The 21,015-nt window shown below is 52.3% G+C and overlaps 1 protein-coding gene across 1 annotated transcript in view; it reads left to right on the plus strand.

The window, feature by feature from the left end:
- The first annotated feature begins 17,112 nt into the window (after nucleotides 1–17,112).
- The window catches only part of KCNH6 (potassium voltage-gated channel subfamily H member 6), a 101,486-nt gene continuing 97,583 nt past the window's right edge, over nucleotides 17,113–21,015 (plus strand). Inside the window, exon 1 of the mRNA XM_077806278.1 lies at nucleotides 17,113–17,188. Within this exon, the coding sequence (XP_077662404.1) occupies nucleotides 17,113–17,188 (76 nt within the window). The remainder of the gene's footprint in view (nucleotides 17,189–21,015) is intronic.

The following is a 21,015-nucleotide window of genomic DNA, read 5'->3' on the forward strand; positions in this document are numbered from 1 at the left end:
AAGGGGGCAAACTCCCTAAGAGACACAGCTGGAAGGCTGTGCCCTGGACTCTGAAACCCATCTAAGGTAATGCTGCTGTCCAGAGGAGGAGGACTGGGATGAGAGACCTGCCTATCCTTGCCACAAGGAGGCACTAGAGAAGCGGGATGAGGCTTATAAGTGTTTGCTTTTATTGGTTAGTGTTGGGGAAACATCAATCTCACTGTAAAGGCACAAACAGTGGAAAAATATTTCCACTGACCGTCAAAATTCACAGCAAGGCAAGTAAGAGAACTGCTGCTTGAGAATCCGTTAGTTTGAGCTAAGGATGTTTACTCTGTATTTTAACAGCTATAAAGCTTTAACTCTTTGACTCTCAACCTTTGCTGTCATTATATTGTTAATGCCTTGTGCCGTCCCCCCCATAACTTCCAGCTACTGTGAAAATTTAAGTAGATAAAAGTTGAAAGGGGGGGAGCTTTAAAAAATGGAGGAATAGAACCCATCACACCGATGAAACCAGCCAGGGCAGCTGGCACTGCTCACAGCTGCAGCCTTGAGCAGATGTCAGTGCAACAGTTACACGCCAGTCACATGCTGAAGGTTTTATGTGCAAGGGGAGGGAGGGCTAGCTCTGCTTCATGAAAGCTTCGAAGCTGAGGCACAAGATGCAGCCAGATATTGGTGTTCCTAGATGCTGTGCACCAGCCCAATTTGACCTGTGGTTTTCAGAGACTTGATCCCAGCCAGGTCTTCTGTACAATCCCTGCTGCCCCTTTCTCTGCAACCAAGGGGCACTAGACAATGTTAATTTTTTTTAAAGGAAAGCTCAATTTCTGCCATAATCACAGGACTCCAGGAGCTGGGACTTTAAGAGGACCAAGAAATACCACACGACTTGTAATAAAATCATGAGAGCTGGCACGGTTGCAGAGTGGGCTGTGTGGTCTTGTTCTGTCCTTCCACTGTATTTAGCTTGTGAACAGGTTTCTTGCTGAATGGCCAACCCCAAGCATTACAAGATTGGCTTAAAAATCATGAATTTAAGAATAAATTGTGGGTTCTCTTTATTTGCTTTCTGGCCGCTAAGCACTTGGGTCACATTTGTGAGCTTTTTCTTAGCAACCACAGGGGCTAGAATCTTCCTCTTTTCTGCTGAGATTCTCATGAAATCATGGGACTCCGGGAACTGCAGCTTTATGGAAAACACCAAATACAGCAAGATTCACAATGAAATCACAAGAGTTGGCAACTGGGAGAGGTGGATTTTGGGGAGGGGGGGCAAAAAAAGTGTTGTGAATTTGTGTTTGGTTTGACACGAACAATTCAGTGAAACCCTCTGCTTCTTCTCCCATGTGTCCCCCCCCCAAATCTGTAAGTCTAAATAGTTTGGGGTGTGTTTGTCTGTTTTTTCCAAAACGACATTTTGTTTAAAAATTTCCTTCCATTTTTTTTTTATTAAAAAATAAAACCCCAAAAGGTGTGGTTAGCTTGAAATCAAAGCAACCCGTTTTGTTTGACCTAAAATGATTGTTTGATTTGCTAAAAATTTAGTTTTTGGTTCAACCCAAACCAATTTTTTTTTCTCCAAGTGCCAGTGAACCAAAAAGCAATTGTTAATCTCACAGCTCGATTGAAGACATTGCTCTTGGAAATGTCAGCCCTCTGCCTGATCTAGGTCAGGAGACAGGCTGTGGTCCACAATCTCAGAGGGGAAATGGAAGCAGAGAATCTGACAACAGCAAGGCAGGAAATTACCTACATCCCACCCCCAGCTTACTGCACCCCAACAACTCCAAGCCCTTTTCTGATGGGGACACGCCACAGCCCTCCAGCCTCTGTGTCGTGTCTCTTGTAAGAAAGTGAGTCTGATGAAATGCTGCTGAAATGTCTGGGAAGCCTGGGGATTAATTATTTTCAGGAGTCTGCTGATTAACAGTGCCACAGGGGTGCCACCATATGGCCATTTTAATGCCAGACTGATGACTGCAGCACCGCGATGCCCTCAGAGTTACATCACAGGACAGCATTCCCGTGCAAAGTCACATGCCATGCAATGCAGCCAGGCACCCCGTGCAAAGGTACAACAGTGTGGTGCGACACCACCGTGCAACACACTGCGACAGCCCAGTGCACGGAGCAATGCCATGCTGCAGCCAGCTCTCCAGCATGTCCCGTACAATTGCAATGCAATGCCGGCTGCCCAGAGCCACAGTTCTCGTTTTATTTCCAGCTGAACCGCAGCTGGGATGTGGCGGGTTTCCTTTCTGGCAGGCGGGGGAGGCGCCTGTGGGGCCGAAGCAGAATTATTGGGAAGGAGGGCGACTCTCCACAGTTAGTTAAATCCACCTTTCACCAGGGGAGGGCAGAGTCCATCTCTGCGAGGATGGATCTCGTGGCCTGAGCCAGGTGTCCACCTTGTGCACTTCACACGTATACCTGGGAGGTCTGGTATTGATGCAGGTTCAGGGGTGGAGGTGGCAGATCATGAGTGAGAGGGGGCCAGTGGAGGAAAGGTGTCTGGGAAACTTGCAGCCTCGCTCTGCTCTGTACCGCAGCTACGTTCCCCCATGAAATCCACAATCCCTGGGAGGACAAGGTCAGCTCCCTGGATAAAGAGGATACAGCTAACAGCCTGAATCCCCACAGAGGGAGCGGGAAAACCGCGGTGTTCACCGGGGGTTATAGTGGATGAATGGACTATAAGGTGGATAGAAAGTTGGCTAGATTGTCGAGCTCAACGGGTAGTGATTAATGGCTCCATGTCTAGCTGGCAGCTGGTATCTAGCGGAGTGCCCCAAGGGTCAGTCCTGGAGCCGGTTTTGTTCAATATCTTCATTAATGATCTGGAGGATGGTGTGGATTGCACCCTCAGCAAGTTTGCAGATGATACTAAACTGGGAGGAGTGGTGGATACGCTGGAGGGCAGGGATAGGATACAGAGGGCCCTAGACAAATTAGAGGATTGGGCCAAAAGAAATCTGATGAGGTTCAACAAGGACAAGCGCAGAGTCCTGCACTTAGGACGGAAGAATCCCATGCACCGCTACAGACTAGGGACCGAATGGCTCGGCAGCAGTTCGGCAGAAAAGGACCTAGGGGTTACAGTGGACGAGAAGCTGGATATGAGTCAACAGTGTGCCCTTGTTGCCAAGAAGGCCAATGGCATTTGGGGATGTATAAGTAGGGGCATTGCCAGCAGATCAAGGGACGTGATCGTTCCCTTCTATTCGACATTGGTGAGGCCTCATCTGGAGTACTGTGTCCAGTTTCGGGCCCCACACTACAAGAAGTATGTGGAAATATTGGAAAACATCCAGTGGAGGGCAACAAAAATGATTAGGGGACAGGAACACATGACTTATGAGGAGAGGCTGAGGGAAATGGGATTGTTTAGTCTGCGGAAGAGAAGAATGAGGGGGGATTTGATAGCTGCTTTCAACTACCTGAAAGGGGGTTCCAAAGAGGTTGGAACTCAGCTGTTCTCAGTGGTGGCAGATGACAGGACAAGGAGTAATGGTCTCAAGTTGCAGTGGGGGAGGTTTAGGTTGGATATTAGGAAAAACATTTTCACTAGGAGGGTGGTGAAACACTGGAATGCGTTACCTAGGGAGGTGGTGGAATCTCCTTCCTTAGAAGTTTTTAAGGTCAGGCTTGACAAAGCCCTGGCTGGGATGATTTAGTTGAGGTTGGCCCTGCTTTGAGCAGGGGGTTGGACTAGATGACCTCCTGAGGTCCCTTCCAACCCTAGGATTCTAGGATTAAACCTGCAGAGCACTCAGCTCGGAAAAGGGCTTTGATGCAGAAGGTCCCGGATCTAGCTGAGCTGGGAACAGTGTTTGCTTGGATCACGGCCTGGATCAAGGGGGTGCTGGCTCGGGGACAGGCTGAAATGATGCCCCTAAGGGATCATGGGCGTGGCTCACTTCTCCTTCTCTGTTGGTGGGCGGGGGGGAGTGATTTCTCCTCCCCCCAGTATCCTCTGGGGTGTTGTCTCTCGGGGGGAGGAATGCGCAGGCAGGGTTAAAGGAAGAAGGGGTAGGAAAGGCTGGGTATTTCCGGGGCAATCCTGATGTTGCCTCCCAAGAGCAGGGCCCATCAAGTAGCACCCATGGGCCTGTTATTTCTGGCTTAGGGCAGATTCCAGCTGGCCGCAAAGAGCCTTCAGAGGATCTGCAGGGTTCCACTGAGCACAGCCCTGTTCACACAGGCAGTGACCGGAGCATGGCCAGGTTCTGGGGAGGTTTCAGTGAGAAAAGCCACTACTCCAAACCCTCAGGCTGCAGAGCCGCTTCACAGGCACCTCCCGGCCTGGCTCCATGTGGCTGGGGAGGGATTTGTCCTACTCGACCCCAGGGTGACGGCTCCTTCAGAAAGCCCAAGAGGAAAATCAATACAGACAAGTGCAAAGTCCTTCACTTAGGAAGGAAAAGTCAGAGGAGCAGCTTCAAACTGGGGACTGACCAGCGAGGCGGGTGCGCTGCTGAAAAGGATCCAGGGGTTATCATGGATCACAAATTGAGCATGAGTCAACACTGGTGCAGGTGCAAAAAAGGCGAATATCGTTCTGGCCTGGGCAGGAGTGGTGGATGTAAGACACGGGAGGTCGTTGTCCCTCTCTGCTCGGCACTGGTGAGACGTCAGCTGGAGCATTGCGTCCAGTTCTGGCACTGAACGTTCGGGAAGATGTGGACAAATTGGACAGAGGCCAGAGGAGAGCAACAAAAATGATCAAAGTTTTAGAGAACCTGATCTCTAAAAGAAAAGAAGAATGAGGGGGGCTGATAAGTCTGCAAATCTGTTAAGGGCTGTTAGAAAAAGGACTGATCGATTAATCTCCATGTCCCCTGAAAGCAATGGGCTTAATCTCCAGCAAGGGAGATTTCAGTTAGATGTTAGGAAAAGCTTTCTAACTCTCAGGGTAGCTGAGCTCTGGAACAGGCTTCCCAGGCAGGTGGTAGAGTCCCCAGCCCTGGAGGATTTTAAGAACTGGTCGGACACATGCCCTGTCAGTGATGGTCTAGGTTTACTTGGTCCTGCCTCAGTGCAGGGGCCTGGACTAGGATGACTCCTCGAGGTCCCTTCAAGCCTGACACTTTTCTGATTTCTATTACTTTTGGCCTCTGGACCCAGAGGAGAATGTAGTGCATAAGTTTGAATGCTGCAGGCGAGATTCCCCCTTCTCCTGTGTTCCTGGAGCTGGAGATGGCCACTGGCCACCATGGTGCAGCCACTGGCTACTGAGGAGACGGTTTAGGCTGGGGGAGGGCTACAGAAATCCCAGCCCCAGACCTGCTACCCCTAATCCAGGCCCATCTGCCCTCCACGTGTGGCGGAGAGCAACGGTCCTGCTGAGTCCATTGCCTTCCCAGACTGGGGGCCGGCCAGGGCCTGGCCTATTTGCCCAGTTTGGATGTTCTATTATTAGGCTGTGGTGAGTCACTGGCTCAGGGCCCCCCTCCCCGGCTAAGGCAGGACTGGGAGGGGGCACAGGGATGAGTGGTGTCACATTCCTCACATTCTCTCACCCACAGGGACAAGGAGCTCATGGAAAACTACTGCTGGCATGGGCAGAAACAGTCACTTTTCCGGGTTGCTCACACAGGGAGCCAGGAGGGGCGACTGCCTCATGGGAGGAGCCCAGCGGCTCTCAACAGAGAAGAGGGGGAGGCTGCTGCACAGCCCCAGCGCGGGTCGCCTGGCACCCCAGGGATCACCCCATGCTGGGAGCCAGGCATGGGAGGCTTAGGGCCCTGGGCTGGGCTATTCTCTGGGGGCTGTTTCAACCCCTTGCAAGGTCCCTTTCTGTCTCAGACCCCCACAGAGGGGTGGGACCTGCCCCAGGGGAATTACGCTCCTGGTCAACCGCTAGGAGCGAGAGGAGATTCAGGCGCCAGTGCTGGGGCCATGTGTTGTGTCAGGGGCAGGATCCACCCCCATGGCTCTGTGCAAAGTGCCTTGCCCCACAGGGAAAGGTCAGGTATGTGGAGACAGGGGAGGGGGTGCAGGGCTCCCAGCTGTTTGGGAGTAGTCAGGTGAGCTATGGGCTGTAACTCTCCGCATGGCCAGCAGATGTCCCCACTCATCTCTTCCAGCTGCCTGGGCTGAGGTTGCCTGGAATGCTTGATGGCTCCAGGAGGACCCCCTGATTTCACTTAGCAGAGGAACAGAAGGGAAGCTGGGGTCTAAACCAGGCATCACAGGGCAGTATTCCAGCACAAAGGTACATGCAATGCAACTGTGCACCTTGTGCAATGCTGCAACCGTGTAGTGCAATATAGTGCAGAGCAACCATGCAACACAAGGCAGCATGAAATGCAACCGCACAGCGCATGGAGAAATGCCACGCTGCATGCCCTGCAGCTTCTCCAGGCAACTCCTTAGCTGCCCTGAGTGGCTGCTTCATGTCCTTTCTCATCAGCCCTTTCCCTGGTGTGAGTTCATTTGTGATCAAATTCCTGATTGACACTGATCTCCTGGTGGACAGCAAACATGGGAGGCCAGAAGCAAAGCGAACCGGAGAGCTCAGAGCAATGGGGGCAGGTTTGATCCTAATGACTTTCAAATCCTGCACCCGGCAAGAGGAGCTAAACAGGCCAGGTAGCAAAGGTCCCTAGTGCATTGCTTTCAAGCCGGCTCCTTGTCACTGTCTCTGTCATGTGACCAAATGCTGGGGTTGGCATGTGGACATTGTGGGGTTGTGGAGAAGAGGTGGGGTGGGAAGATCTTAGGTCTGTTCTACATTAGGACATTTGCAGTAGTGCAACCCTCCAATGTCAATGTGCTGCACTAAGCCCCCTCCCCCCCACCAGCCTTGGGATACAGGGGGCCCAATGAGCCATGTGCTTCCCACGCTATCATTCCTGCGCAGAGTGGAGCTTGGGTGGAAAAGCGGACAACAAGGAAGTAATCGCTTGCAAGGTACTCCCAGGATGTGCGCTCGCTATTCGAGGGATAATGGTGCTTATTAGCAGACATTTGACTGAACAACCAGGAGAGAGAGAGAGAGAGAGAGAGAGTGTAAACAGGCAGATTCTGATCTCAGCTCCACCATTGTAAATCCAGAAAATCCAGAGGACCATCATTATTAACAACATGAATTCACACTGACACAACATGGGATCAGAATCTGGGCTATTGTCCTTGTTACAAACACAACATCTGGGGACATTGAAGATGCTGGAGTCTGCTTGGGATTAATTTGTGGAATGAGATGGGATGCCCCCCCAATATACAAACCCCCACACACCTCTGCTGTCACCTGGAAAGGCCCCTCCCTTTGGAGGCTGCATTCTTTGACAACGACCTGCTTGGCCTCTAGGCATTACTGCAGTATTGATGGGAAGTAACAACACCACCACTAATTAAAGACAATAATGATGCTTGTGTTTCATTCAACAGAATGGATCATTTCATGGGATTTTGCAGGAAGATGGTTAGAGCAGGAGGCAGGACTTGTGGCCTCTCTTCCCAGCCCTGACACAGACTCGCTGTGTGACCTTGGGATGCCATAGAACTTATCCGTGCTTCAGTTTCTCCACCAGCAAAATGGGGATAATTATGCTTCACAGGGATGTTGAGCACTTAATTCATGGGTGATTGTAAAGTGCTTTGAAGCCTGAGAGCCTCTGATGGAAGGAGCCAGAGGGTTCAAAGTAGAGTTATGTTCAGGGTTACATCCTACTCTTCAGGCATATTTCCCCTTCAGAGAATCTGCTTGTTACTAGCCTATCTGTCCAACCATGGAAGGCTTCACGTGGAAGCTACTGGAGACCATTAGCCCTGGGACTATCTGGAAGGGACCACTTCAAATGACTCTCCCTCCCTGCAAGGCTGGGCATGTGCTCCTCCCCCTCAGAGAGCCAGGACCTGACCTGGATCCGGAAGTCACACCCTCCAGCGGATCTTCTTGCCACTCGACTGGTCCGTGTTAGCCACCAGGAGGCTGACAAGATGGGCAGCAGCAGGTCTCAGACTGGGCTCTATGGATTCCCTTCTCCACCAAGCTTTTCCTGGGTGTGCAGAGAACGAGATATTTGTGACCTGCGCCGTGGGGAACTGGGCCAGGTGATGGGGTTTAAGAGGGGGTCTCTCACTCATGTAAAATGAAAAGATCGGCGAAACCTCCTCCTTGGCACTGATTGGGCTGGAAAATACCGGCATGGTGTAGGTTAAAAGCCATCTACCCCCAGCTGGGATCTCTTAGTTGTTTCGCCCCACACGGCACAAGCCAAACTGCCCTGTAGGGACAGCATTCCATCGGGGGAAAGGGCCCCAGACAGGCCAGCTGATCGGAACAAGACTCCACCAGGGAGGGCCACAGCTGAGGTCCTGTGCCCAGGAAATACCTGCCTCGGGCCAGGTCCTGCCTGAGCGACAGGAGCAGAAGCCAGATGGGCATGGCCCCAGGTCAGAAACGTGGCCTAAGAGGCAGCTGATCTCCCTGAGACGTGGGTACTAGCCTACGAAGGGCTTGAGGACCCAGTGCTGAGGGCCAAAGCATCTGGCCTAACCCACACAAAGCATTGGAACCTGTGATTCCGGATCAGACTACAGGGGACTTATGTGAGGGCTGTGGCCTTCCTTGTAGGCAGCAAGAGACAGCTCCAGGAAAGGGGGGGCTGCCTTCCATGGCCCCCAAGGGTGGAGGGGGGTCACAGGGTGGTTGGATCCTTTGAGGGGTAACGGCTCCAGCCCCACCTGTGAGGCACTCCACTCTCTTCCCCAGGTGGGGAGAATGAGCAGCTCACATGCAGGTCATGTGGCTCAATAATGCCGGGGGGGGGGGGGGGAGATAAAAGAGAAGCTTCCCCCTGGGCTGGGGAGGAGACGAGAGGGGTGGGCCCGGGCACGGGCCCCTCAGAGAGCTGGCCTGCTGAAGGGGGATGGTGGGTCTCCTGAACCAAGGAAGAGGCGCCCTGGGAAACAGGGCTGGAAAATGACTGCTGGGGCGGGGGAAGCTGTTCCCCACCTGCAGCCCTGGCCCCAAGAAGGAGGCTGGGGGGGGGCCCTGACCCAAGGAGAGGAAGGGTTTGAGACAGAGGGGGGCAAGGAGTTAATAACTAAGGCACCACAAGTGCGTTTGACTTACGCAACCTGGAGTGTGAGCAAGTGATTTTGAGAAGCCTGAGGGAGCAGAGGCGGGGCCCGCTGCAGCACCAAGCTGTGCCACAAGGGGGTGCAATCTGGGATGGCACAGCTGGGGAGAGAGGGGATGGGTGGGCCTGGTTGGGTGGGGCTGCCCCCCCCCCGCCCGCACACACCCACAAGCAGCTGCTCTAGTGACCCTGGAGGGAGAGGCCGACATTCTCCTCTGCATGGACTGAGCAACAGCAGCACCCAAGGGTTAGGTGGGCCAAGCCAGCGCCAGACGGCAAGAGAGACCTATGGGGAGCGATGGTGCCAGACATGCCACTGCCCCCTTGAACCCGGCCCTGGCAGGTTTGTTATTGACTCGAGCTAGTTATTTTCCCCCTTCACATTCAATAGCTTTCTAGGAGCGGTGACTGATATAAAGGGTTCATGTGTTTGGGCTAGAAACCAGCCTCCCCCATCCCCTAGGTAATAACTCCAGATCCACGTGAGACTTTGCAGGGTTCCAGCTGTGGAGCTGTCCAGCTACCGCTAGCCATGTGCTTTACAAAGGCGGGTCTCTAGCCTCATCCCCCTGGTACAGATGGGGGAGCAGAGAGGTGAACGGACGTGCCTGGGGTCTGGTGCTACAGCTCTTGTGCCTGGCCCTTCGTGGCTCGCATCATTCAGTGCAGTGTGGTCATTCCGCTGAGGAAGTGTTGCAGCAGCAGGCTAAAAAGAAGCCCATGGCAGAGAACCCAGGAGTCTTGAGTGCTGGGGCCCCCTCTGCTCTAACCCATAGGCCTCATTCCCTTGAGAGGTAGAAAGTGAACCCAGGACTTCTGCCTCCCAGTCCTGTCCTCTAACCACTAGATCATACTTCCCAGAGCAGAGACTAGAAGCCAGGAGTCCTGACTCCCAGTTGGCACTGCACTATTGGACTATATTCTGCTCCTAGCGATGGGAGGAGAACCCAGGAGTCCTGGTCCAAGTCTCCTGCTCTAGCAATGGGTCCATGCTTCCCCCTTACATAATGTACCAGCCAGGATTCTTTATGGGACGGTATCCAGTAGGGTTAATGACAGGTTTCAGAGTAACAGCCATGTTAGTCTGTATTCGCAAAAAGAAAAGGAGTACTTGTGGCACCTTAGAGACTAACCAATTTATTTGAGCATGAGCTTTCGTGAGCTACAGCTCACTTCATCAGATGCATACCGTGGAAACTGCAGCAGACTTTATATATACACAGAGAATGATGCTCTTTTCTTGCTCTCATCTTCAGCACTCCAGTCCAATGTCATCCCCTCCAGCACAACTCCCCTCTGATGAATGGGCTCCTGTCTTGGAAGGATGAGTTAATCTGCTGGGAGACTATTCCAGGGAGATGACATCCTCAATCATGCAGCCTGACAGGCCACAGATTCCAGCAGAAATAGACACAAACAAGTGAGGGGCTTGCCTAAATCGCCGGCTTCTTAATCCCCCATGCCCCTGTTCTACCAGATTGACTCTCCTGACTTTGACGGAGTTACTCCTGCCTGGCACAGGTGTAGGTGACAGGAGAATCAGGCTGAGAGTGCGATCCACTGGGTTTAGTCTCCTGAGTCATTTACCTCCATACAATGCACTAAAAGCACCCCAGGGCAATTAGAGGGTTCCTTTAAAGGCAGCTCGGAAAGAGAAAGAAAGAAAGAAAGAAAGAAAGAAAGAAAGAAAGAAAGAAAGAAAGAAAGAAAGAAGCTTGTGACTTTTTTCACATCTCTAGGATGGAGACAGAAGCCCTGAGAAGGGGGTGGTTTGTTTGTTTGTTTTTAAAGGTTTTTGTTCCTGCTTATTTTTTACATTAGAAATTTCAGGTTTCATCTGCCCTCGAAAATTCTATAGTGACTGGAGAACTAATGAAACAACGATCTCGTAAGAGGCAAGAGAGTGAAAGATGAGCAATTGAGAGGAGGAGGAGAAGGGGGGGTGGCTTTTGTTTGTTTATTTGTTAACCTTGTGGCTGGCTGCACTTGATTCGACTCCAGGCTCTGCCATAGGCCTGCTCGATGACCTTAGACAAGTCACTTGGCCTCTCTGTGCCTCAGTTTCCCCATCTGTAAAATGAGGATAATTATACTGGCCTCTTCATAAAGTGATTTGAGATCTACTAATAAAAAGCTCTGTATGAGAGCTAGGAGTTCATTATTGTTTTTTTGGCAGTGAAAAAAGAGGAGAAAAGGGGACAAAGTAATAAAAGGTATTTTTGTTTCATACACAATTGAAATGAATGTTTTCTCTCATTTCACTTTGATAAAAATAATTCAGAAAATATGAAAATTTCCTATGAAAATTTTTATATGGTTAAAAAAACCCAGTGTTTCATCCCAAAAAGCCTGTGACAGAAAAATCCAACCGTCCCTATTTAACCACTACATTCTTGAACGGTTTGGAGAAAGGATATCTTTGTTGAAAGCTCAGCACCAGCTGAGAGCAAGTGCCTATCATAAACATCTGTGAGACCTCCCACCAGTGCTCCTGCAAAGCCAGGGGAGACCAGGGTTAATATACCTGGTGTTTTAAAGCTAAGGAAAAAAATCCCTCTTTAAAACAATAACACATCGACTGGCACGACTTTGTCATAAAGGAGATTTTTTAAAAAGGGCCAAGGACCCAATTTTAAAAAAGTCCTTTGAAGGCAAAATCAGCTTTGGTCTGAGAAAGCTGAATTTCCTTAACAGTGTGAAGAACAGAAAATGCCATTTCAAAACTAGAGCTCGGTGAGTGGTGACCAAAAGCTACAGGCTTCTGGCAGCTGGTTGGTGGCTAATGTGAAATGGGTGGGTAGGTCTCAGCCTGACTCTAAGTAGACTTCAAAAGCACTGGAGAATGTCATAGGGCAGTCTGGCCTTTCAAGGCCGAGCAAGGCTGAGCCGCATGCAGCCCTGTTCAGAGGAACAGCCTGGCAGATGGGTCCTGGGGATCACTGGCTGCAGCTGATCAGCATCCAGTGATGGGGGCTGATGATTCACTAGTGAGGGCTGGGAGTCTATTTACCCGGGGTTGGAGCAGAGGACTGTCAGAGGGCAAGCAGGCCCTGACTACCCCTCTAGACTGAGGAAGGGGCTGAACATTCAAAAGCACTTAACTAAGCGTCCAGTTCCCGCTGACTTTCGATGGGAGTTGGTTGTCTGCCTCCATTAGCTGCTTGTGGCTGTCGCGTAGGTCCACAGCCCAAGTAACCCCATGTGTGTTACTGATGGGCGCCCTCACGAGAAGCCTCAGCAGAGAGGCCAGTGACTGGATGGGCCGTGGAACCTGAACTCGCTTCTCCAGCACAGGAGTGAGGTCTGTTGGCTGGGAATTGTGACGGGAAACTACACGGGCTGAGCGCATTCTGTGGGGGTGCGGGGCCTGCAGCCCTTAGGGCCGTCAATCCACAGCTGAATTCATGGGCACGTGGTTTACAAAATACAGCAGGTGGTGGGGAAAGGCTGGAAAAACCATGTTAGCCAGCTGGGTCTGTGAGCCAGGCAAGCATCCAAACTCCACTCTAATGGAGAGACGGCTGATTTGTTAAAAAAAGACTACTAGGGGATGTTGTTTTCCTGCTGACTGCTTCTGTGGAGCTGCGTTCATCTCAAAGGCCCCAGCCCACTGGAGCGAAGCCCGCACTCGAAACTTGTCAGCTCGGAGACTGGGGAAGGTGAGGGTGTGAAATCGGAGCTCAGAGAGTTGGCATCAAGCACTTGGCTGATTCCCCCACATGTGTGCTGAGCGATCATGGAAACAGCGCATCCCAGATCCTGGAGAGCATCTGGGGGAGGGGAAAATCTAGTTCCTGTTGGACAAGTGGGCACATCTCAAAGCAGCACCCCGGTGCGCAATGACTGAGAATCTGGGGGACACCCTTAGGGCTTCTAAAAGCTGTACGGCATTAACTAGCCCCATACAGTTAACATGGTACAACCTGCTCAGTGTGAACTTGGTTATCCTGGGAAGCCATTCCAGTACAGGAAGGGCAATAGGCTATATTAGTTCAAGGCACCTTTATACCAGTATAACTACACCCACCCTTGGGATTGTACCTTCATAACTATGTCAGTAAAAAATCACACCCCAATCGGCATAGTTATCCTGGCCTTAGTGGCCAAGGGTTAAAAGGGGCATAGGCTCAGATCCTCAAAGATATTCAGGCTCCTAACATCTATCGAAATCGAGGGGAGTTGGGTGCCTAAATACCTTTGAGGATCTGGGCAATGGCAAATACATTGTCATGTCACCTTTGAAAATGGGCCTTAGGCTCCTAAATCAGTCAGCAGTTGCAAGGCTGAGCAGAGCAACACCTAAGTGCCTTTAAAAATCTAGGTCTTATTATTTAAATACGTGTAATCACAGCTAAATATGCCTCCCCCATGTTTCCTTGTTCCGTGACTATCTCAGCTACCGTAAATATGGCAACGCGTATTCCATATTCAGCGTGGACTATAACTCCCTGCAATAGGCAAATATTTTACACCCTGCCTGTATTATTTGGAATCCTGAGACCCTCTTTGTTCTCTTCCCACCCAAACTAAACAGGGCTTGGCTTCACTGGCTTTCACAGCCCCATGCATGGCTTTTTATTTATTTACTTTAGTGAGAGGAAGAGATCACTGATAAGCTGGAGGATTTTGTTTACACAGGAAATCAGACTGGTATCTACTTATGCTTTCCCTCTCCAGAAAGATGAGGAGAAGACAGGAAGAGAAGAAAGACGTCAGAGAGAGAGAGAAGGAAAGAGAACAGACGGTAGGGAAAGGAGGTTACTTACAGTCTGATCCTGCACAATCAAAGTTAATGGGATTTTTTTCCATTGACCTGAATGGGAGCAGGACCAAGTCCTTTAGCCCCAATTTGAGTAAGCATCCCTATTTTGGACAGTTCTTAAGAGTGAGTTTAACTTTACGTACATGTTTAAGTCCCACTGAGTCCATGGAACTTATTTAAGCATGTGTTTAAGAGCTGTCCTGACTAGGGATGGAATTAAACATGGGTTTGATTGAATCAGAGCCTTAGTCCCTTTGGGACAGGGACTGTTTATTTCATTAAAAGTGTGTACATTTCCTAGTGTTTGCAACTGTCCAGTTCTGGTGTTCACACCTTAAGAAGGATGTTGGAGAATTAGAGCAGGCTCAGAGAAGAGCCACAAGAATGTTGAAAGGATTGAAAAGCCTGCCTTACCATGAGAGGCTCAAGGAACTCAATCCATTTAGCTTATCACCGAGAAAGTTAAGGGGTGAGTTGATCTGTCTGAAAGTACCTACACAGGGAACATAAATTTGATAGAGGGCTTTTAGTCTAGCAGAGGCAGAAGAAGAGCCAATGGTCACAAGTTGAAGGTAGACAAATTCAGACTAGAAATAAGGCATGCATTCTCAGTATGAAGGGTCATTAACCATGGAACAATTTACCAGGGTTGTGGTGGATTCTCCATCCCTGGAAATCTTTAAATTGTGGCTGGAAGGTTTTCTAAAAGATCCATTCTTGTTCATCCACCAACTATTTGACTTGATGCAGAAATTAACTAAGGGAAATCCTCTGGCCTGTGTTATACAGGTGGTTAGACTAGGGGATCACAATGGTCCCTTCTGGTCTTGGAATCTAAGAATCTAATGGGGCCCTGATGTTTGACTGTGCCCACTAGCTGCTAACATAATAATTGTATTAATATTAATACATGTGTTAATTGGGTTCATTTTTTAAACATCCAGTATTGGCTTGCAAAAAAAGAAGAAAGCCCTAAAAGAAAAATCTGGGAGACAACAAACTTCATTCTATTGTCTAGTGACCCTATTAATACATAATAATACTTTGCCTTCTCATACAGCACCTTTCATCCAAGAATCTCAAAGTGCCTTTGTGAACCGTGGTGAGTATTATCCCTATTTTACAGATGGGGAAACCGAGGCACGGTGAGATTTCCCCTAAAGTCTCCCAGCCCATCAGTGAGAAAACAGACCCCGGAAGCCCTGACTCCCCCCCCCCCCAATTCTTCCCAGACTATGAAGCTGCAGCCCTGCGATACAGAACAATGCCTCCTCAATAAATCACAGCGAATTATGACCCAGACCGCTGTGGAAATTGGACTGGAGAAAATGAGTTTTCAACAATGGAATGAGTTTTCTCTGCGGGGGGAAGGTCGGATTTCATGAGCACCATAGATGAAAGCAGCAGCCACATTCTGCAAGGGGCTTTGAAACCTCCTTCCTTTCCTCTGGCTCAGGTTCCCACGGGACAATGAGCAGGCCCAGCTCCCCGGGCACTGCTTTGTATCACGAGCTGTCAGCCGAGGCTGGCGAGGGGCGTGCTTTGTGTCTCTCCCTCGGACGGCATGGGTGAGGTGCTGCTGGAACATTCGTTGGCATCCCCCTGCCAAACCCCAGCCTGTAATCCTCTTCCACCAATTTAATGCATGGACAGTCGTGCATAATCACATCAAAATGCCCTCAGCGGCCATGGTCCTCCGATCATGGGGGGGGGGGGGGTGATCATAGTCATGGGGGGTTTCTCCGGGAAGGTCACTGTGAAGGAGATCAGTGATTAAGTACTGGGGGTTGCTCTGGGGAGCCCTGAGCCCTGGAGTTACTTGGAAAACCTGGGGGCGGGGCGGGGGGGGGGGTATTTCTGTGCTGAGACTGGCTGATCGGCAGTGAAAGCATCCCTGTGCCATGCCCAGCCAGCCGCCCCTTCCCCCCTCCTAGAAAAGCACTGATGGGGAGCGGGGACTGTGATGATGGGGTAGGGCAGGTAAAGAGGGTCACAGCTGGATGGTGCCTAGTGCAGTGGTTCTTCACCTTTCCCATACAGGGCCCCCTTTCCCACACCAGGACCCACCCCGCCCTCCAGGGACCCATCTAACCCCCCCACTCCATTTAGCAATAGGGGAAGGGCGCGGTGGTCACCACCCACCCCTTGACTTTTCTCTAACCTCCAGCTTAAGCAGCCACGGCCTGGCACCGGGGCTCCTTGATCGGTGCCATAGAAATAAACTCTCGCCCTCAATGACTGTCTGTGGGGGAGGAGGCGCCGAGCGGGAGGGACACTGCCCCCCAGCCGCAGGGCACCGTGCAGAGGTGCTGGGGGCGGGGGGGAAGAGAAATGGGAGTGGGGGGCTGGGTGGCGAGCTCAGAAGGGACCCTCCGTCCCACGGCACTGGGGGGAGCGGACAGTGGGGCGGCGGGGGCGCGAGCTGGGGGATCCGGCGCTGCACAGGGCTTAGGTGCTTGGAGCTGCAGCCCCGCTCCCGGCGCGCCTGAGCCAAGGTGTCCCCGCGGGCGCAGGGAAAAGTAGGGGGACAGGGCAGGAGCCCCCAGCTTGGATGGTCCGGGGCTCCCTCCTCCCATCCCGGTCCAGCGCCCCCTGGCTTCTTCCGCCCCTCCCCCCCCCAGGTTAGCGGCGAGCCCCCGGCGGCTCTCCCAGGCGGGCGGCGCTTCAGCACCGCGGCCGGGGGACAGCGCCCCAGCCATCCCGGGCACCTCCCCGGGGCCAGGGCGCCGCGGCAGGCGGGGGGAAGGTGGGGCGGGCGGGGGTGGGGGAGAGACCGCCCCTCGGATCCCCTCCCCGTCCGCAGCTCCCCCCAGCAGCCTTCCGCGGCCGCAGCCTCCCCGCAGAGCCGCTCCGGGCGGGGCTCGGGCTCGGGCGGGCTCCCGGAGCAGGGCTGGGCTGGAGGCGGCTGGAGAGCCTCAGGCTCACCAGCTGTTGCTGTTGACAAGTCTGTTCCCGAGCCCCTGGCCGGGCGGCGGTGACGAAGCACATCGAGAATCCCTGGGGCGTTTATTTATTTCCACCGGGGCCTTCCCCTCCCCGCCCCCCCCTCCCTTTTCCTCCGCCCTCCAGCCCCCAAAGCAACCCGACCCCCTGCACGGGACCGCATTGCCCCCCCAGCCGGGGAAGGGGCTTCCCCGCGGCAGGCTAGCGGCGCCGGGGCCCCCCCGGGAAGCCGGAGCGAGCGCTCGGGGCGGCCCTGGGGAGAGCCCGGCAGCGCCCCCGGGGAGCGAGGAGCAACTTCCCGGCGGTGGGACGCCTCGGCGGGACTCCAGCATGCCCGTGCGGAGGGGCCACGTGGCCCCGCAAAACACCTACCTGGACACCATCATCCGCAAGTTCGAGGGGCAGAGTGAGTACCGCGGGCCGGTCCCTTCCCTGGCGGGCAGCCGCGCTCCCCGGCCCGGGCCAGGGCCGCTCCCTCGTTCCCTGCCCGCAGCCGCGCCGGCCGGGAGAGGCGGGCTCTCCTCCCCAGCGGGGGATCTCCGGGGGACCGGCAAAACTTCCTGCCTAGGCGTCAGCCGCGTTAAAGACTTGCTGAGACCCGGCCATGGCCAGGCTGGGGGCAGCGAGGCAACTGTGCGCCAGTACCAGAGATGGGCAGATAGATGGAGGGACAGCCAGTGTAGGTGGGGGAGATAGTAGGGTGCGAGATAGCCGGGTAGAGTGTGTGGGGGTAAAGGTGGATTGGTTAGCTCGGGGTGAGTGTGCATGGGGATAGATATTGGGGGTGTATGGGGATGGATAGGTAGGTAGGTATGTAGAGTGTATGGGGATAGATAAATAGATGAGATAGGTGGGGGGTGTATGGGGATGGATAGATAGAGGGGTGTGTTTGGGGATCGATAGATAGGTAGAGTGTATGGGGATAGAGAGAGATTGATTAGATAGGTGGGTGTGTATGGGGATAGATAGGTAGGTAGATAGATAGAGTGTATGGGGATAGAGTATGTGGATAGATAGATTGATTAGCTAGGTGGGTGTGTATGGGGATAGATAGATCTTGGGGGTGTATGGGGATAGATAGGTAGGTAGGTAGATGGAGTGTATGGGGATAGAATATGGGGACAGGTAGATTGATTAGATAGCTGGGTGTGTATGGGGCTAGATAGATATTGGGGGTGTATGGGGATAGATACGTAGGTAGGTTGATAGAGTGTATGGGGATAGAGTATGTGGATAGATAGATTGATTAGCTAGGTGGGTGTGTATGGGGCTAGATAGATCTTGGGAGTGTATGGGGATAGATAGGTAGGTAGGTAGATGGAGTGTATGGGGATAGAATATGGGGACAGGTAGATTGATTAGCTAGGTGGGTGTGTATGGGGCTAGATAGATCTTGGGGGTGTATGGGGATAGATAGGTAGGTAGGTTGATAGAGTGTATGGGGATAGAGTATGTGGATAGATAGATTGATTAGCTAGGTGGGTGTGTATGGGGCTAGATAGATCTTGGGGGTGTATGGGGATAGATAGGTAGGTAGGTTGATAGAGTGTATGGGGATAGAGTATGTGGATAGATAGATTGATTAGCTAGGTGGGTGTGTATGGGGCTAGATAGATCTTGGGGGTGTATGGGGATAGATAGGTAGGTAGGTAGATGGAGTGTATGGGGATAGAATATGGGGACAGGTAGATTGATTAGCTAGCTGGGTGTGTATGGGGATGGATAGATATTGCTGGCCAGATGCCATCAATCAAGACTAAAAATGGGGTGGACTCTGATCTTAGTTACACCAGCATAACTCTGGAGTGATTCCACTGAAGTCAGCCTTGGATTTACTAACATAGCCAAGATCAGGAGCTGATTAAAATGTAACTACTGGTGGGGGAGGAGAGGAGAGAGGATAAAACCTTTTTTATTTTGGGGGGCAGAATGTTCAGCTAGAAAATGGCCAGGTAGAAGTGCTTATTTTAGTGCAAAATGGGCTGTCTGGCCATTTGCCTTAAATTATAGGATGCTCCCAGGCCACCTCCCCTGACGAAATGCTGCCATTTGCTGTTGCTAGAAATAATCCCTTTAAATGAATTTTAGCTGGGGTTTATTTTTTCACCTCTAACACAATGACTGGACTGTGGAGATTTCTGCTTCTAAGGCATTTGTCATGGTTTGGGGGAGGGCCATTCTCTGGAGGTAACTGATTCAAGGGGCGTTATCTTTCTTAGACTTGTGGGGTCTGATTCTCCCTGTGGGGTAACTTACCACAATGCCAAGTGAGTGCACAGTGGCCGCCCAATGCTACCAGAGCAGAATATACAGAGATCATTTTGCTCGCCGGCTGCAAGGCCCCAGAGAATCAGGACCTCTGGGTCCCTCCAGCAGCCTAATTCAGCCTGTCTCCCATTGCAGCATTTGCTGGGAGGACAAACTTGCTGGCTTTCCTCCCTACCCGGCTGATCTGTAGTTGCCAAAAGAAGAGAAGGGCCCCTGTGGTGAGGAACGTGATCCTGTGAATGGGGAGTTCATGTAACTTGCCTTGTCTATCCATCTAAATTGGCAAGCGGCATCCCTCGTGCCAGCTGAGTGGGGCGGGGGAGGGGGGCACTGGGGAACTAGCTCGTCAACAAACAGACAAGCCTCCCTCGCCCCTGGCCAGGCGGGACTGAACTTGATAACTTGCTGCTGAGACAAATCTGCCTGCTGCCACTCTTGAAACAGTGCCCCATAGCCTTTCGTGGTGTGTACCTCTTAAAGGGACGGGTGCACAAAAAATAAAGGCCTGCTCTCTCTGCCTCTCTCTTTCACACACCCCCCCACACACACACACGGGTCCTTCCAGCTGCAGGAGCCCACCCTGATCCCCATTTCGGAGGCAGGCTTTCATCTCATTCTAACCAGGATCCTCCCACGGTAGCACAGTGTGGTGGATTGAGCAGAGCATGGGGCTGAGTGCCAGGAGCTCCTGGGTGCTAATGGCTCAGCTCTGCGGTGCCGTGGGCATGTAGTTTAACCTGTGGGCATGGATTACTTCTCCCTCATCCCAGTTTGATGCCAGCTGCCCCTGATAACTGCTGCGGGGGTGGGAGGAGGCCCAGGCCTGAAAGCTATGAGCTAATCACATCCCGCCTCTTCTCCCTAGCTGAGGTCTCCTCCAGGGATTCTGCCACCCTCTACACACACACTGTACCAGATTCTCCTTTAGTGAAGGCCAGTTGCGCGTCACTCTGACCCGGCTTGTATTTGCCCGACAGCCTGTTGTGACTCAATGAAACCACCCGGGAGTTTAATTCCATTTCCCTGTAAGCAGAGTTGCACTGCCTAGTTAAAATCAACAGCCTCTTTTCCCTCGGCCCACCCTCCCAGCTGCCCACTCCCCTCCGGAGCTCGGCTCTAAGCCTTGACTCACTGAAACTAATCCTCTCCCAGGGCTTCTGTCGAGCTGGCCGCCACTCCTCGGCACTGTTTCTAACTGGCAGCTTCAGAGAGAGTGGCAGGCCGGTGCCCTGGGTGATACGGAGTGATGGCATCCACCAAGCAAGCATCTGGATCTGCCAGTGGGGTCAGAGTCATTTAGTGAGTAGAGCAGGAAACTCCACCGGGATCCTGGGTTCTGAGTCTCACTCACTTATTCATGCCCCTTCTCCTCAGTTTAGCCAGCTTTAAAATGGGTAACAATAGAAACACTTCACCAGCTCAGTGACAGTGCTGGAGCGCCATTTGGGAATGTTTGCCAAGTGCTTTCTCATCCTCTGCTGAAAGGGAAGTGAGAACGGCTCATCCCCAGCTCTCTGCCACCGCAGGACTGCAAATAGGGGCCCGGGAGTTGCTTGTGGGTCCATTGAGGATAGCAGGAGGCTTCTACAGATCCTTTGCCAATGCACATTCCCCGGGGCAGGTGGGAAAGGAGGCAAACAGCAGAACTGGAATAAACACGCTGCAGATGCCACTCCTGTGTAATCAGCGCGATTAATTAGGGAGTGCACTAATAGCTATCCCCCAAATGCACCCTCTGAATTTAAGAACTGGCTCCAGCTCCAGCCAAAAGAGATGCCAATGCTCGGGAGAGCCATGTTCTCACACGTCTGCTAAGGGCACGTCCCACTTGAGTACACCCTGGCCCCTAGATCCCCACTGATTTCAGTGGGGCGGAATCAGGAGCTGAATTTGGCCATGAACTGCCCACTCGCCGCAGGTCTGAGCAGCTACGCTTCACGGCAGCCACACACCGTGGCCTCTGCG

Source organism: Eretmochelys imbricata, chromosome 27, assembly GCF_965152235.1.
Source record: "Eretmochelys imbricata isolate rEreImb1 chromosome 27, rEreImb1.hap1, whole genome shotgun sequence".
In the NCBI taxonomy this organism is placed as follows: Eukaryota; Metazoa; Chordata; order Testudines; family Cheloniidae; genus Eretmochelys; species Eretmochelys imbricata.